We start from the raw sequence: 19,625 nt of genomic DNA on the forward strand, positions 1-19,625 counted from the left end.
ACGGGCCAGATTGAAAGGGAGAATAAAGCTATAAAAACACCTAAATGACGGACAAGCATGGACGTGCAAAATATTACAGTGGAGGGAATACCTTTTCATAACAGTTGGACACACTTCCACAAGAATATCTTTTGACAGCAAGTTATGTGCAAAAGTGTGTCTTTTACAGTAACGGAGCCTCATCGTACCCCTCTATAATACAATATGAATTACTTTTTGAATACTTTTATCAGGTGGAAATGTATCTTAACTGTTTATTACAAAAATTTTATGTACATGGTTTAAGAAAATTTCCACAATTACACTAATACCAAGAAATTGGTAAATAAGACATTTTTTTTTGCGCGACTAGTTGACACATAGGGTAATGATTTTGTACTTAAGGTAAAATTAAGATGTGAAACTGAAAACTACCAATTGAAATTATTGCAAGTACAAATATTAAAAGGGGAGGTAAAAATGATAAATGCCTATTTAGGTTTTACAATATAAGACAAATACCAGCCCCTTATTAAACACTATATCTAAAGTGGACACCTCTGTGAACAGATCATTTTGAGAACTTACAATTTAGTGTAAGGCTAATAATTATAGCAAAAAGGGCGCGAGAATGTTCTCATGATATTTGGAAATGATACCTATTAAATCTTTCATAAACTTTCCAAACCATTCAATAAATGAAAAAAGTATTCTTAGATGCCATAATGTACCTAAGTATGGCATTTTAATTAACTACTTTGCAGAACCTACAATTTTATTAATAGGCAGATTTAGATAACAGAAAATTCATAGAACAGTTTAGATTATCAAAGATACTACAGTATTGTATTCAGATACTAACAAAATCTGTAGCAAGTAATGAACATTATTACTCTTGTAATATTGTAATGAATAGTATTGCAAATATCTAAACAGGTAATTTCTTTGTCTCTGTTGATTTTAGTACTCCAAGTGCAACGAAAAAATATTGGTACATTTTGATAACACATGGTTTTCTGATCATATTTTCTGCTTTTATAGACCTATTGCGCAAATACTATGACAAATGTATTGTATTCAAAGTATTTTTTTTTTTTTGTTCTATATATACAAGCCTCATCTTTTACTTATGCCATAACTGCCCATAAAGTGTGGTGTTAGCCCATAAAAGGATAAAGGCAAAAGAATTCTTGAGTCTTCATATCCGCAAAATATTCCTTGCCTGAGGGAGCCCACTTATTCACTATGCCACAAATGTTACTGCTGCTTAAGTGCGTGGACAAAGAAGGGTTGAGAGAAAGTGCCTCCAGTAAAATTAAGAGATTTATAATAACAGAACAGTTATATTAAATATTCTCTCCATATATTGTAAATACCTACAATTTTACTTATGAATTACTGCTTATGTGGTGGGCAGTTTCACGTCTCTTCCTCTTCGCTATTCCTTAGTCCGATTGGAAATTATGAAAAAAGGTGACTAGAACCAGGATGCAACCAAGGTCTCAATGAAGGCACACCTTCAATGATAAAACATGGTTGATTTCAATTCTACTGCAGCAGTAAGGATCACTTGTATGGTTGGTCACTCCAATTTTGGAAGGCAACATCACTTGAAGAACTATTGTGTCCTTTAAAAACTGAAAAGATGAGAGGATGAAATGATCTCTCATTGCCTCTAGTCAGACATCCTTCAGAATTTTATTGCGGAGATAAACAGTCAAGGAGTTTGAAAACAATTCATTGCCAGTGGCCAATAAGAATCCTTAATGGCAAAGGAAAAAATTCACTAAATATAATTCATGATTAGATTCAATCTGACAGACACAAACCTGGTGTGGTCAAGCTAACCCATGAAATTATACCTATCCAGACATTCCATGGAGGAATTAGGATACTGCAATATAAAATGATAAATATCTTGTCTAGTGCTCAGATCTAAAAGGGGCAAGGAAGGATGAAAGTATCCAAGTAAGGCTACAAATTAATTGCTTACATGGACACTATGCCCCATAGTAGGGTTAAATATATAGGACGTTGATGCTATACATTGTACTATCAACTAGACAGAGCATGTGGCATTATTATACTGTAAAAGAAAATGTAATCACCACTGAATCAGAAAGAATGAGTTGATGTGCGCTGGCATTTGAAGATGATGTTGAGTAATTGTATAATACTGTTTATAGATTTAAAAAAAAATAAAGAATCATAAATTGTAAAAAATGCATCAAAGATATTTCAAGCTATCTTACTCAATGGAAGTATGCTTAAACATTTTAAATATGTTAGCATCCTTTACTCCATCAAACCTCATGCTCTGCCTATTATCTCTTGTTTGAAGGCCAGAATCAAGACTTTCACCTACAGAGGACTTCAGCCCTCACTGCACCATACCAGGTAATATGGCATAAGTAAAAATGAGGTTTGTATATAGTATGACACTTCCACATACTGTGGTATTATTTCTGTGAATCTGATTGCTCCAACGACCATTCCCAACTGCAAGATCACGTTTATCACCGGAACTTTTTTCCTTTAATTTAAATGACCATAATTTGACAAATAACACATTTTTCCTTTAAGATAAAGCTGGATTCAAAATGTTTATGTGAATGATCAAACATTAAGAGTATGACTTAATTTTTTTTCCTAAATTCTTGCCAATTCTAATTAAATACGTTTCACGTAATGATAAATATACCATGAAACATGAGCTATCTTTTATCTGTATTGGTGGTATTGTCTAACAAAATAGATAATCTACAGGAACTATATATAATTAAAATACTAAAATAGTTGTTAGCATAAATATAACATTAAATACTTCATATAAAAGACTTAAAATAAAACTGCCACTCAAATGTTCACTTTTCCATTTGATATAATTTGCTAATAAGTTACTGATGTAAAATTTTTCTTCATAATACATGTTCAGACAACCAAGTTATCATTTCACTTGCCTGGATATACTGCACAGCAGATTAAAATAAGAATATTTCAATGTATGATCATGTTTTGTTCAACCACTACGTCATTAACTTATGAATAAAAAGCTTCATTAACCGAATCTTCATTTCTGTATTCTCGTCTGTACTGTACAAGCCTTTCTAATGAATGCTAAAATAATCACAACAAAACTAAAAACTTTTCCTATAATACTATTTGTGAGATATATTACAATATAATAAACAGAGTATTAAAGATGATAAGATGGGAGGAAGCAAGCATTGTATTGTACTGTATTCAGCAAAGCATACGTTAGTGGTAAAGGTACGGTCTGAATTAGATCCAATAGCATTAGGTATTATTGTAAAGTATCTAGTTTGTACCACTGTATATAATACATTACATAAGATTAAATTGTAGTTTTCTTAACGATGAATACAACTGGGGAAAAATCAGTATGCACTAGACTTTATAATGTAAATTGCTTAATTCTCAATACTTATACAGTATAAAAAATTGTCATGATCTATAAATTTTTAAAGACTGCTAAATGAATAGAAAATGCGAAGGGAAATGGGGGTATTTAGTAATTTAAACTATCATTGCAGGTGGAAAAATCTAAAGGGGAAAGAGTTTAAACTGCTAAGCAAAATGTTTGCATTCTTTCCTATTTCCTTGGCATACCGTACTCATACTGGTTTACGAAACCTACACCTGAATTAAAAACAACCCAAGAGAAATTTACTGTACAATACATGAACTAGCAGTAGGTGAAATACGGCAGTGTTTTTGGTACCCTTACCTAAAAGTGTTCTTGATCCTCTAAACCCATCATCACCATCATCATCACCCTCATCATCATCATCATCATCATCATCCTCCTCATCATCATCACATTCAAAAGTACACACTCTACCTGCAGTGAGAAATGAAACATGGAATTTGGTACACTAAGTATGCGAGAGGGAATACATATCCCTCCCTATCATAGCACTCTAGACAGTCATAACTTGAAGGTAAGTTTGTGCAATGAAAATTAGAAAAAGTTTGTTGAAACAAAGTCAAAACCAGTGCTATCTGTGAGTAATGAATTTGTGACTTGTCTTTTCAAACCTCTGTAAGAGAAAAGTGACTGATGTTGATATACTTTTTACATGAACGACTAGCTACAAAATGTTCTGGCCAATCTGTTCTAAAAGCTTGATACAGAAGCATATGCAAGAAAAATTAAGAACATTTAAAAGCACATCATTGAGTTATTGTATCATATCTGTAAACTCTCTAGCCAGCTAGCAGGGATACATTTAAATTTTGTATATTTGTATTGTACTTCCTTTTCATATCACTTCAACTCCTTCGTCTTTAACAAGAGTATCACAAATTAAAAGATCGTGAAGTCTAATTCTATTCAGCTATAGGTCCTTGCAAAATGTACAATCCTTTAGGGACCAGAAAATGCAAAACGGCAACCATCACAAAATTTTTTGTAAAACGTCATTCTAAATTGTATAGTTTAGTTTCTATACGAAAAATTTAAACTTCTAAGCCTGATATGAACTGTAGGCCAATAAAAAACCATACTGTCAGAGCTAAAGTACAACATATAACGTACTACTGTACTGTACTTCTCTCCTACTAATAATTCTTTTTTATAATAAAAATTGTGCATGTGTAGCTGCATGCTATTATTGTCATAAGCAGCTCTACATATTTACTGTATTTTCATTTTAGGATACAATATATAAGTGGCAGTGATATCTAGAAATCTGGAGCAGTTCAGTTGTATGGAACGATTTATATCACCAAACTGTCCCTTCAAAACTACAGTAAATAATTTAACCTTAAAAATATAAACTGTTCTCTCATTAATCTGGGTGACATCAAAACTGCTACAGCACTCTTTAAGTCATGCATGGATAATTGTAACAATGAATAAATACAGTATCACAAAATATAAAACCAAGCATGTACACCGAATTTTTTAAACATCTAAGTCACAGCTGACAAACCAAAGTCTTACATGCACTTTTACTTCCAAGGTTAGATTAGTAATGAGGATCAAACGGCTTTCACTTTCTAGTACTGTATTCATATTTGCTAGGTAGATGTGTTTAATTCTATACAATTTCTTTGACAACACTATTTTGGAAGAAGCTCCACATATATTGAGAAATATCTCTTTCAGGATCCTGAACAAGAGGAAGGCGACATCATTTTGAATGCTTTTGTCAGACTTTTCCTTTATGGGATTAGATGTGAAATAAGGTTCTAACCAATAATTTCTATTTTTTCACTTTCTCTCTGAATAATCACCTGAACTTCACAAGGTAATGCCAGAAAACACATTGGAACATAGTTATGATGTACGAAGCATGTATGTGCCATCTGTTAAATAATTCAAGTTAGCCTTATGAAAGTTTATGGATGTGATGCAAAGGTCTCAATAAACTAATTTATAATATAGCAATACATGTTTTAATACTGTTTATGGTTTAACCCTCTGGGGAATTTTTGGAAAACCAGTTGCATGAAGTATTCTTCAGTAAATATGTTTGAGGGGTCAACACTCATATCCTAGACAAAAGTGATTTCATAAAGGAGCTATTTCTGCATTTATCCTTGTCAAAATTGCAGTAAAATAACAGAATCTAATAAGCTACCAAACTCTTGGAGGTCTGTAAACTATAACTTTGCTTGAGGTGGCAAAGATAAAATTAACCTACGATAATATTCATCATGGCATCCAGCCAAGAGTACCTATTATGACATGATGAATTAAGAAGAAATGTCAAATGTCATCAGAACTACAACAAATAATGAAATACAAAGTATTGCCTAAAGAATTTTCCTTCTAATATAAACTCGACTAGCTTGATGGAGATCAGGGATCAAACAACACTTCCATCATCTGCAAGCACAGTGAAATGCAGTGTAGATGAAGCTGTCTGTGTATATACTTCATTTCTAGTTGTAAATCTGCTTGAAGTTGGTAAGTAAAATGATCTTGGTATAATTCTCACTTAATTTGGCCTCAATTCAAACTGGTGTGACTGTAAAAGCACATATAAGACCAAGGTTTGCAAATAAATTGTATTTTTCAAAATGCAATTAGCACTCTACAGATTGATAAGAGGTTAGCATTCTGATCAAAATGTTTCCATTTCTCTATAAAACTTATTAATGCTTCCAAAACAAATATGGTAACATGCTGCATAAACATATATATACTACAATACAATAAATTCTTAAACAACTGAATAAAGCCAAACAAATAAATGAAAACAATGAATAACAAAAACTACTGAATTACAAAATAATAAAGCTATAACTTTTGGTCATGACTACATTGCCTTAACCCTAATAATCTATAACAAAATTGTGCAAGGAATATAGATAACACTGCACAAGAAATTTAATGAAAGCAAGGTTGGGTTTAATGAATAACCTTCAAAATGTTTGTCTGAATTAAACACACCAGCTTGGTGATAATGTGGAGCCAAGTTCAAATCTCTATCAAAAAAGAACTTTTAGGCTGGATTTAATTTTTATAACTACTGGTACTTGTTTAGCTAAAATTTTACACTGTAATAATAAATATAATTAATAGATAAGGAATCAGTTTGCTAAAAGATTTGTTCTTCAAAATTAATTAAATATATAATACAATAAAAAATAAAATTAAAAAAAGAAAACCCTGATAAAAATTATTTTAACAGATAATAATCTAATATGCATTTAACAATGTGAAAAGCTTAAAACAAGGTCTAAAAGAATTAAGTTTCCTATTTGTATAGACAAAAGCATGCAATGGCTAATTCTATATGAAAAATAAAACTTTCAAACCTATGGCTACAGTGGTAACCTTGTAAAGTGTACTTATGATTAAAATATGTTCAGTACCATTTCAACTTTTCTTTTGAGGAAATAACTGAAAAGTAATTCTTAATTTTGATTTAGGAGGGTAATTCACTATGTCAGCTCTAGAGCATCTTTGTAGAAAATATAGGCTCCTTCTTGATACCCTGTGTAAACTGAGGCCCTTTTGCCAGTCCTCGTGGTCCTTTGCACATGGAAGGGTTCTGACCACGAGCTAAACCTGAAGGTCCTCGAAGATGAGTGCGATTGGGGCCTTGAGCAAGACTTTTGCTGTGTCCTGAACAATTTTCGGGGTTTGGCCCATGCCAAGCTTGGTAGTCAGATCTAGGGATGAGAATGGATAAAACAAAACTTTGAAATTTATACATAGAGATATAGGTGATTCTTTAATAGCCACTTTATCAATTCTGTAAGGGTGGTATCTTAACTGCCTTTGAGCTATGTTATTGTAAGGTACAATACTGAATTTAGAAAAATTTAATTTTAATAATAAAGTTTCTTATTACTATACAACCTATGTTCATATTGCTTCTCTGGAAACTCGGTTTAATCAACATTTACACAAAACTTTTTGAAAATTTAAAAATTTTCCTTTTTCTTTTCCTTTAATAAACACGTGCCCTTAGTAAAGGAATGGAACATTTCAACAATAAGCGGTAAGGGACCCAGTTTTCTCTGTCATTATAGTTTACCTTAGATATTTTCCAGGTTGTTTCTGAAGTACTGTGCATTAAGAAATCTTCCCCTGGATTTGTTAGCAATTACTGCTTGGAGTGTTCAAGGAAATGGTTTCTAGTTGATCATGATCCGTACTCTTTTTGGATATCGTGTTGAGAGACATAAATAACCGCTGTGAACACAGTACTATAGCTCACTTGCCTAAGCTCAGCCACTAGCTCATCACATGCTAACTCTTATGGGGTAAATGTAGTTGCTAGTACATCTACTGCCAAAATGGGTCATTGAGTGCATGCTCAGTAGCCCCATAAACACTTGTAAACAAACTGGGAAATTGCCTATTTTTCCCCTCAGTTCAACCCATATTGTAGAGAAATGCCATAATAAGTTCATAGTTAAGTTTGGAAGCTTTTTATTCCTCCAAAGCTGTGGAAGTACAGTAGCTACTTTCAAGACTGTTTATTCCCTTCAATTCTCCAACTTTGTGGTGGATAAAATTATAAAAGTTTTGTTGTTTCAGATTCAGAAAAGGGCTAGCAACCCATTTAGGCCGTAAGTCTTCTATAAAGCTGAGACATTTGGACTTGCGTAAGGCTCATCAATTGCCTCGTCTTGTCTTAAGATTTCAATTTGATTTCCAGTCTAGACCCCATCACACTGCCGCATAAATGATAATCTTCACAGTAACCACTTTCCTTTGCAAATTCTATAAAAGGAGTTATTATTTCTAGTCTTAAAGGAGAAATTCGCAGAACATCAGGATTTTAATAATTTTAGATTATCTGACCTGCTTAGATAAAACTGCTTCATAGTAACAGCGGTGCTTCCAGATTGTGATAAGTGGTTATTGCGTTTTTATTTTCTTCGCTCCTGGATTTGTTAGCACTCCTGCACAGAGAAATCTGTTTGCAATCCAATTTGAGGAGTACAGTGTTTCACTGATCAACTCATTTAAATACGTTTAAGTCTGGAGATCATGGAACTGGAGAATTATACAGTGCAGTAGTAAGTTGTATTCAGAACAACAAACGTTAAATTCTCTTAACAACTGAGAAAAAATGATTGTTATTTCAAGGGGAAGAGGATGATCGTTTATTGTGGAGTTGCTAGTGATATGACAGAGTAATACTCACTCACCAGCCAAGTTTGTTGGTGATGAGCCTTAAAAGATCTCAATTTATTCAACTTCCCTTATATTCTCAGAAGGACACAGTCTTTTCTTGTAAGGTAGGTGGTAAGTCTGACTTGCCTGCACAGTTGCTTATATTAACCTAACCTCCATTGTTGGGTCTATTTGTTATTTTCTCATTGTGTTCCTTTAGTAAGTGCTATGAATGTTCACTGTGTCTAACAGTCGAATTCCTCTCGTAGAGTCTCAAATTCCTTAATACTTCAGGTCCTTTGGCTGCTAAACCCTTACAGTTGTGCATCCCTGGTTACTCTGTCAGATATCTAGATTATGATGCAGAAAGGCAAGTAGGTGGTTTGGATCCTTATACCACTCCTCTCGATAAAGTAAGAGCTCTTAAGCAACATTGTTTTTAATTTGAGAGTTAGCATTTCATAGCATAGATTTTCTCTCAACTTTTACTGTTGGTGATGTATCAAATAAAGCTGGTCAATTTTTTCATGTTCTAAGTGACAGTGCATTTTCATTTGCTTGCAAGCTTGACCACTACTGTATATCACCATGGGTTTACATTAGTTTGGTAAATGCTAACACATGCATTTATTACGCTTGCAACCCTTACTATTTATATTCAGTGAAGAAATATACAGTACTTTAAATAATGAAATAGTTTAATACAAATATAATTCATAGCTATTGCACTTTAGGGGCCATTACACGAATATGCCTTTCGTCCCTAAACCTCAACACATGCGCAGTACTGACATGCCAGTTGCAAACAATGAGTTTAAGAGTAAACCATAGAGAAAAATCTTGTAGATAAAACTACCAAAAATTTTCCTTCAAGATAAGTTCTGACACAAATTTTTCCTCAAAGTATTTGGACAGTTGTTTCGAAGACTATACAGTACAGTATATACCTCTTGATCTCCCACACTTTTTTCGTGGATAAGTCATTAAATTATTAGTCTTACGAAGAACGGTTGCTACTTCTAGTTTCCTTTAGAAGCCTCAAAAACATTTTCATTTGTATCAGACTAGTCTGTTTCCTGACCTTGTCTTAAACCTCAATATAATGTCCACCTTTGAGCCCATCATTACGGCTAATGATCAAAAACTTTTAAATTCAGGGTTCACAAGCTAATTGACCAATGGCTACTTTGGGGTGATATTTCATAATTCATTTACATTATAGATATATAAATCTTAAAAAGTTATCATACTTGCTTAGCTTAACCTGGAAGACAGATATTAATTTCAAAAGAATATAAAAAATAAAAAATCCAAAATCCTTGGTATGACAGCATTTAAAAAATGAGAGCTCAGGCCATACAAAATTAAAACTTTTATGATGAAAATCACAAATTATTAGTAATTTGTATTTTTCCTAACATACTTACCGAGAAACACTTTCTTAGGAGTTACCGGGAACCTCCTCTCAACCGACCAGAGTTTTGTGTAGTTTACCCTACTCCCATTTTCTGTAATGGTAGGCCTAGCGGAAGGACACGTGCCCTGAGGGCAAACCCGAGGTAGGCCACATATGAGCTTGGGTCGTGATCTCCAGTAAGTTCTATGAAAGTAACAATACTAAAGATCAGTGAGGCACCCAGGGGAAGGAAGGGAGGGCCATAACCCGAAAATGTTTCTCGGTAAGTATGTTAGGAAAAATACAAATTACTAATAATTTGTGATTTGTTCCAACACAGAGACTTACCTCGAAACACTTTCTTAGGAGACTTACACTTTAGGAGGTGGGAGTGCCTCCCTGACTAAAGACCCAAACAACTGGAAAGTAGGATAAACTACACAAAGAGCTCATTACCAGTGTAAAAAGTACTCACCCTACATAATTCCTTGATGATGTGCTTGATGAAGTATAGATATACGGGGGTTGTGCAGGACTACTGTCTAAGACCTATGGAAAAACCATCTAAAGACTTCCTCGTACATTCCTTGAGGTAGTGCGAAGTGAACGTCGACTGGTTAGACCAAGTGCCTGCTCTAAGAATCTGAGCTACTGACATGTTCTTTTCAAAAGCTAGAGAGGTACTTATACCTCTAACGTTATGTGCCCTGGGCTTTCCTGGAACTGAAAGTCCTGCACTAGAATAAGCTTGAATGATGACTTGCCTGAGCCAAAAGGAAATGGTGTTTTTGGAAATTTTCTTTTTCGTCGTACCCGTGGAGACAAAAAGATACAGTACTTTATACCTGGGCGGAGATTCGCCGTCCTCTTAGATATTTCCTTATAACTCTGACAGGACACAAATTCAAGTCACCTTGATTATCTGATTTTGGAATTGCTGGAATAGAGAAACCCTCGAACCTAGGATTCCAAACGGATGGGTTTTGGGTTTTGGCGACAAACGAGGGGACAACTTAAAGGAGATATCTCTCCAACCCCTTGAGTGTTCTACCACGTAGGACAACCCATGAATTTCTCTTACTCTCTTCGCTGACACCAAAGCTAACAGGAAGACCGCCTTAAGCGTAAGATTCCTGTCCACTATATCCTTCAAAAGTTCGAAGGGAGGCTTACTAAGCATATCTAGAACTCTAGCCAGGTCCCATTGCGGAACCCTAGGAGACGAGGGAGGACAGGACTGCTCAAAGCTCTTGATGAGCATCGAGATGTCTAAAAGAACCTAGATCTATTCCTTTCAAGAGAAAAACTTGTCCACGGGCGGCTCGTACCCCTTTACTGCTGGAATCGACATGCCCAACTCATCTCTGAGGTGAACGAGAAAGTCTGCGATGTCGGGTACAGATGCTTCTAAAGGCTTTATTTTCTTTGAAGCACACCATTTAGTAAAAGCTGCCCATTTTGCTTGGTAGACTGCTGTAGAGGACTGTCTCAGGTAAAGTGACATTCTAACAGCTGTCTTGATCGAATACCCTTGTCTTTTCAGGAGGCTCTGGATAACCTCCAGGCGTGAAGACGAAGGGATTGAGGATTCTCGTGGAACCTCAGAAAGTGTGGCCGCCTCAGGAGGTCTGGTCTGTCTGGAAGAGGCCACGGAGGGAGAATAGCCAGACCTTTTAGGTCTGCGAACCACTCTCTCTCCGGCCACCAAGGCACTACCAAAGTCATCTTTAGGTTGCTAGCTGTCCTTACTCTGTTGAGAACCTGCCTGATCAGGGTGAAAGGAGGAAAGACGTACACGTCCAGATTGTCCCACTTGTGCTGAAAGGTGTCCTCCAATGCCACCTTTGGGTCTGGGACAGGAGAACAGAATACGGGAAGTTGCGCGTTCAGCCTTGTCGCGAAGAGATCCATTACCGGTGAACCCCACATTCGGATGATGAATCTTGCTATCTCGGGGTGAAGAGACCATTCTGTCCCTACTACTTGGCCTACCCTGCTGGGGCCGTCGGCTAGAACGTTTTTCTTTCCCGGAATGAATCTCGCTGACAGTCTGACTTGTTCCACTTCTGCCCATTTCAGGACTTGCAAGGCGAGAACGCACAACTCCTTCGACTTCAATCCTCCTTCCTTCTTTATGTACGCCACTACTGTGGCATTGTCCGACATTAACACCACTGAGTTTCCCTTTAGAAATGGACTGAAGTGTAGACAGGCTTCCTGAACAGCTCTCATCTCCAGAACATTGATGTGGAGAGTTTTCTTTTTCAGTCCAACTGCCTCTCGCTGCTTTTCCTAGAAGGGGGTTCCCCACCCTTCTTTTGATGCGTCTGTGAAGAGCAGAAGCTCTGGAGGTCCGGAGGACAGTGGCATCCCATCCAGAGTGTTCGCTCGATCTTGCCACCATTCCAGGGACTGTTTGGTCTCCGGTAGAACTGGAACAATCACGTCTGGGGAACTTCTCTGATCCCACCGATCTTATAAGTTCCACTGGATGTTCTCCTGAGCTTCTGTCTTCCTTGGGGGACCATCATCTCAAAGGACACTAGGTGTCCTATCAACCTCTGCCAATCCTTTGCTCTTCTGGGTTGCCCCACCAGGAAGGGACGGAGAACTGGGTCTAGATTGGTCAGGCTGTCTACTGATGGAAACGCCTTGACTAGTAGGACTATCCCCAATTACGTCATCTTGTTGGTTGGGGACAGATGAGACTTGTCCAGATTGATGGTGATGCCCAGAGTTTTGCAAAGATGAAGAAGCTCCGCGCCTTGTTGCTTCAAGACTTCCTTTTAAGAAGAAAGGAGTAATCAGTCGTCCAGGTACCGAATTAGACGGAGAGCCCTAACGGAGATCATCGTAAAAATTCTTGTGAATACCTGGGGGGCTGTGGACAGACCAAAGCATAGGGCTCTGAACTGCAAAATCTGGGCACCCAACTTCACCCGGAGATACTTCCTGCTTGCTGGATGAATTGGGATTTGGAAATAGGCATCCTTGAGATCTATGGATATCATGAAATCTCCTTCCCTCAAGGACGACATGACCGTTCTTGGGGTGTCCATCTTGAAATGCGTTTTCCGAATGAATTTGTTGAGGGCTGACAGGTCTATCACTGGTCTCCAACCTCCCGTTGTTATCGCTACCAGGAAGAGTCGACTGTAGAACCCCGGACCCGGAAGATGAACAGTCTCCTTTGCTCCTTCTCCAACATTGTGGAGACTTCTTCCTCCAAGGTTGCTCTCTTCAGGGGTCTTTGGGGGCCAACCACTCTGCCTGGCTTGCTGGAATCAAGGGAGGTGGAACTTCTAAAAAAGGGAGCCTGTAGCCCTCTTTCAAAACAGTTACCGTCCATGGTTCTGCCCCGTGGAGTTTCCATGCTTGCCAAAATTGTCTGAGGCATCCCCTACCTGAGGCTTGGGCAGGGGAGGGGGGCTTCCCACACTACCTTCTACAGGAGGAACGTCCTGAACAGCCTCTCCTGGCTGAAGAGAAGGAATTCCTATAGGTGGAAGGGGCTGAATTGGTTCCCCTTCGGAAGGGATTCGCTGACTGAGCCCACTGTGATGTCGAAGGTACTCTCCTCACTTGAGTTGGGGAAGACTGAGAACTAGCAGGCGCCTCGGATACAGGTCTTCCAAATACCGGTCTCCTCGCCGATTGAGCCTTTGGCAAGATGGTATCTTTCTTCTTAGCCAGTTTCTCCCCAACTTCTTGGAAAGGTTCTTCAGGACTGAGTCTCTTCTCCACAAGACCCAGTTCGCAGATAATGCCGAGGCCTGGAACTTGAGAAACTTAAGGGCACAGCAGCCCGATACGACCAATTCCTTTAGGACTTCTCGCTTGGTAGGATCCAAAGAGTCCGTCGGGATCTGGGTACCTACTAAAGTAGCAGCCCACCAGTCCAACCATGAGGAGACATTCACAAGATCCTTGGACATCTCCTCCATCATGATGGTCTCGGATTGTGAAAAGAAAATGGGCGCGGCAGACGCCCTGTCTTCCGGGGCACCTTGTCCTAACACTTCTAGGACGTCCTCTAGCTTGCTAGCCCCATGTGGACGTCCGTCTAAAGCATAATACTTGCTTTGTGATTTCAGGCCCTGTAGCAGTTTGGCCGAACTGTGACCTTTGGAGGTGTCCCTATTGCGGGTGACCACCTTATCAATATGTGCGCGCCCCAACTTTACGTCCCTCACCTCGGGAAGAGCCAAAGATGACTTCTTCTGGACGGGCTCCTCCATAATCCTATTAAGGCCCGAGTGCCAGTCATCTTCTTCCTGAGGTAGTGGCTCCTCAATTTATTGTGACTCCTTATAAGGAGATCACCCTCCTATAAGCGGAGACCTCCAGCGCTCCAAGATCCGCGTCCGCATCCACGTCCTCCGTCCGGCGATGGGGTGTAGATTCATCACAGGCACCTCCGCTCTGACGGGACCCGCGGCTAAGACCTTCCGGAGAGACGGGCAACTCTTGTCACTTTCCGAGCCTTAGATAATGTGACGGGCTCCTCCGTGGAGGAGTTCGACGGAGGGATCCGTGCACCTCCGCTCTGACGAGTCTCGCGGTTAAGCCTTTCAGGAGAGACGGGTGCCTCAGTCATTTTTCGAGTCTTCGACAAGGGGACGGGCTCCTCCGTGGAGGTGTTCGACGGAGGGATCTGTGCACGACGATAACCTCCACGGGCTGACTCATCGAGGCTGCCCCCGGAGAGCCTCACCACAGAGCCCGTAACTGCAGTCAGGTCTTTGAGCTTACTCTGGACGGGAATTGCCGTGGTGGCGAGGGGCTCCGTCCTATAGGCGGAGTCCTCTGTTAGGACGGGCATTGCTGTGATGGCGAGGGTCTCCATCCTATAGGCAGAGTCCTCCGTTAGGACGGGCATTGCCGTGGTGGTGAGGGCCTCCGTCCTATAGGCGGAGTCCTCCGTTAGGACGGGCATTGCCGTGGTGGCGAGGGCCTCCGTCCTATAGGCGGAGTCCTCCGTTAGGACGGGCATTGCCGTCTGTACCGACGGGCGCCTCCGCACTAGGTTGTGGACTGAGGATGGGCACTGCCGTGGAGGCGAGAGCTTCCGTCCCCCGTTGTCTTTCTTCGTGGGGGACAAGGCTTCCGTGGGCTTGCCCGACGGAGGAAGCCGTCCCTGTCGATCGCTCGCATGAGCTGACTTGACGAGGCTGCCCTCCGAAACGGCGACTCCCTCCGCTGGTCGGGAAGAGTCGTCTATTTTGCGGCCTTGCGCCTACCTGACGAGGACCTTGGGTCCTTCCGAGGGTCGATCTGTGGCTGGCAGAGGCCCTTCTAGGAGGACTGTCTCTGTACGCCAAAGCTGCTCCTCCTGAGCTTCTTCCTCGGGGACCTTGATGGCCTCCTTCCATGTCGCGATCCGGAACAGGATCTGGAATGAGAGCGCCTTCTCCTGGAACCGCCGACGGTGAGTCTTCCTTCTCTAGGGTGCCTTCAGCTGCGGAGGTACCTCAAAAACATGCCCAAGAAGCGGGCGAAGAGACAGGGACATTTTTTACTCCACAAGGGAAAATCAGACGAGACGTGACCCGCGAGCACCAGGGCACCATCTCTAAGACACCCACTAACCTCACCTTCAGGCCCACCACTTGCCTGGAAAGAATCTGCTACCCAACTATCATGAAGAACAGACTCCTGGGGAAGAACCACTGGCTTCTTCCCCGCAACGGACTTACCTCGTCCCCTACTCTGGGTAGGGGAAGGTGGTAGGGAAACTCTAACTGACGTTCCTCCTGGAGACGTCTAGGGCGAAGAGGTGCTAGCCTTCTTGGGCGACCTCTAGGAAGACTTCTTATTCTTGGTACCGAATCGTACCCACTGCACCTCTGCCCCTGCATGACGAGCACAAGACTAACAAGCACAAGGAAAAGCACAAGGGAAAGCACAAAGGAATATACTGTAAAAGCACAAAGCACAAGGTAAAAGCATTAAGCACGAGGGAGAGCACAACGGGCCATGCATAACCACACGGTACACGAGTCGGGGACACATGGGTCGCACTGAGATAAGAGGAGCGTCGAGATGATATCACGACGCGACCAGAGAACTTACTGGAGATCACGACCCAAGCTCATATGTGGCCTACCTGGGGTTTGCCCTCAGGGCACGTGTCCTTCCGCTAGGCCTACCATTACAGAAAATGGGAGTAGGGTAAACTACACAAAACTCTGGTCGTTTGAGGAGGTTCCAGGTAACTCCTAAGAAAGTGTTTCGAGGTAAGTCTCTGTGTTGGAACAAACATATTTTTGTGAACCTCCTGATGTTTACATTGCTTCACTTTGGAAGCTCGGATTTATTCTTGTCTTATCAGTCTTTGTGTTGCAACACTGAGATTACCAAACAATTCTTCTTCACCCAAGTGGCTACTGAACTGTAATTGTTCAGCGGCCACTTACATTTTGGTAAGGGTAGAAGAGACACTTTAGCTATAGTAAGCTGCTCTTCTAGGAGGACACTCCAAAACCAAACCATTGTTCTCTAATCTTGGGTAGTGCCATAACCTCTGTACCATGGTCTTCGACAGTCTCGGGTTAGAGTTCTCTTGCTTGAGGGTATACTCGGGCACACTATTTTTTCTTATTTCTATTCCTCTTGTTTTTTTAAAAGTTTTTACAGCTTATATAGAAGATATTTATTTTAATGTTGTTACTGTTCTTAAAATACAACAATAATAATAATAATAATAATAATAATAATAATAATAACGGTCTGTGATTAAACCTCCACTAGATTTTATTCAAATTTTTGTGCCCTTAGATATTTAAATACAGTTGGCCCTCGTTATTCGTGGATTCTATCATCTCAGGTTCCGTTTTTCGCGGTAAAGAGAACCATATAATCAATTAAATAAAAATTCATGTACAGTATTTGTAGGTACACGGTGCTGCTCGTGACTCGATGTTTCCAAACCGGGAATGCTTCTCTGTGTCCTTTCCCTCCTTGCCCAATGCAGTAATGAAAAAATAATACATATGACAACTTTACAGCTAACACGTGTAAACTGTTCAGTGATAAACCCTTTGCATAGAAATTCTAATACTGTAATAAAAATTATCAAAAGAGGTTCATACATACATTATGTCCAAGTACAGTCATACCTCTCAACATAAAAGAATCTGCTTACGAATTTTCATGCTGCGAAATGAGATGAAGAACTTTTCACTCACATTGCGAAAAATGTTTCGTGCAGCAAAAGGAGGTACGGTACAAGAGCCCGACTGTCTCCTAGACTGCTTTTAAAATTCGTACGCTGCCATCCTGTAAACCCGCCACCATCTTCCCGCACTCCCAATGGTTATCTCCCTACTCAGATGCTAGTTGCAGCCATAAGATCATGTCCTGCTCTCCCATTGGTCAGCATCTACTGTACTCTATCCCATCGTGCATGTACGCATTGGTGTTCCTAAGCCATTTTGTTTCAGCAGCGTTATCGTACACATTGATTTTGTGATTTCACTTTCGTGATTATTGTACTGTATCGTATTGGGATATTAAGTTATTTTACTGTAATAGTCATGGGTCCAAAGAAAGTTTCTAATGTGCAGGAAAAGAAGAGGATGATGCTTTCTATGGAGACAAAGATGGAAATAATCAAGAAATACGAAGCTGGCATGCGGTAAATGAACCAAAAAGAAAGAAAAGTGGCAGTGATGAAGAAAATATGTAATTAAATTGAGAAAATACAAAACTCAAGGTGAAAAAAAAAAATTAGAAAGAAAAAAAAAATTCATTTGAAGTTTATAGTAAAGTTGTGTTAACCATTTTACCCCCAGGCTATTTGGAAATTTCCAACCCTTAACCCCCAGGGGTTATTTTTTTTCAAGCACATTTTGCAGTATATTTTTTTTAAATTGCTCTAAAAGCCTTCATTTTTGTCATAGAGGGGTCAGGTTGGTCTCATTCTCTTGGAAAATGCCTGAAGTTTCTCAAAAAATTATCAAAAATATGCAAAAAAAAAAAAATTAAATAGCAGTTTTTTGCAAGGACGTACCGGTACGTCCATGGGGGTAAAGGGATGAGTTTTGTGAAACATACCACTACATCCTTTGGGGGTAAAAGGGTTAATATTTTCTGCCATTTGTAAATGTTTCCTAAAATTATGTGCTAAATGTTTTCTGCCATTTATTAATGTTACGAGACCCCGAAGGGTCAGCATAACGAGAACCCACAGCTTCCCTGTCACAACACCGGAGTGTTAGAGTGACTAAAGTTACGAGAGCCCAAGGATTCAGCGTAACTAATGTTACGAGACCCCGAAAGGTCAGCGCAACGAGAAAACGAAGTTTCCCGGTCACAAAACTCACTGAAGTGTCAGAGTGACTAAAGTTACAAGAGCCCAAGGGTTCTGCATAACTAATGTTACGAGACGCCGAAGGATCAGTGTAACGAGGAACCGAGGTTCTTCTGTCACGAGACCCCGAAAGGTCAGCGTGATTGATGGAACAAGTTCCCGAAGGCTCAACGTTACCATTGTTACGAGAGCCCGAAGGTTCAGCGTAACTGAAACCCGAAGGTTCCGAGCGAAGTCCCGAAGGACTCCATACTGTCTTGAGAACCTTCAGGATCAACATGACGAGACCTCGAAGGCTCAACGATCACACCAGCCCAAAGGGTGATCGAACGAGACACCGAAGGATCAAGGAGAACCAGCAGGTTCAAGATAACACCTCCTCATAAGAGGTTTGTTCTCCCGAAGGAGAATGTCGCTTAAGAGAAGGCTCTCGCTCCACCCCTGAAGGAGAACCACAAGCGTAACAAGGGACCGCCGATGCCCAGAGGCGGTCTTCTCTCGAGGACGAGAGACTCGTTCCCCCGAAGGGATAACCTGCTTAGGAGAAAGCTCTGCCACCGCCCCTGGTGGATCAGCAAGCTCCTACAAGTTATTTCTCGCGAACGAGGGGGAAGTTCTCCCGAAGGAGATCGCCTAAGACAAGCTTCCTCCCAGCTCTATGGGGAAAAAGCGTAGGCTTAATAATCTCTCTCTCGCGAACGAGAGAAGTCCTCCCGAGGAAGGACATCGCCTAAAACAAGCTTTCTCCCAGCTCTACGGGAAAAAAGCGTAGGCGTAAGAAACTCTCTCTCGCGAACGAGAGAGAAGTCCTCCCGAAGGAGGATATCGCCTAAGGCAAGCTTTCTCCCAGCTCTATGGGAAAAAAGCGTAGGCGTAAAAAATCTCTCTCGCGAACGAGAGAGAAGTCTTCCCGCAAGAAGACATAGCCTAAGTAAAGCTTTCTCCCAGCTCTATGGGAAAAAAAGCCTAGGCATAAACAGCACTCACTCACTCACTCACTCACTCACTCACTCACTCACTCACTCACTCACTCACTCACTCTCTCTCTCTCTCTCTCTCTCTCAGAGAGAGAGAGAGAGAGAGAGAGAGAGAGAGAGAGAGAGAGAGAGAGAGAGGGGATTTCCCCTCGAAGGAGGATCATCAAGTTGAAGGTTGACAGCGAATGCTACCTCGTAATGAGGGCAGCTCACGAGCTACCACGTGGAGCGCAGGATAACGAACAGGGCGGCCGTAGCACTCGGCCTTGTGTTCTACGTCGCTGTTACCTGTGAAAAAAGGAAGTTGTTATCAATTACAATTTATGCTCCATTGCACAAAATACACTATTCAGGGAATAA

At 40.4% G+C, this 19,625-nt stretch overlaps 1 protein-coding gene across 1 annotated transcript in view; it reads right to left on the reverse strand.

Annotated features, from left to right (window-relative positions):
* Positions 1-3,727: 3,727 nt before the first annotated feature.
* LOC137638624 (uncharacterized) overlaps positions 3,728-19,625 on the reverse strand; it is a 61,426-nt gene continuing 45,528 nt past the window's right edge. The window contains 3 exon segments of the mRNA XM_068370877.1: positions 3,728-3,803; positions 3,805-3,841; positions 6,947-7,125. Of these exon segments, the coding sequence (XP_068226978.1) occupies positions 3,728-3,803; positions 3,805-3,841; positions 6,947-7,125 (292 nt within the window).

This window comes from Palaemon carinicauda, chromosome 3 (assembly GCF_036898095.1).
Source record: "Palaemon carinicauda isolate YSFRI2023 chromosome 3, ASM3689809v2, whole genome shotgun sequence".
Classification (NCBI taxonomy): Eukaryota; Metazoa; Arthropoda; class Malacostraca; order Decapoda; family Palaemonidae; genus Palaemon; species Palaemon carinicauda.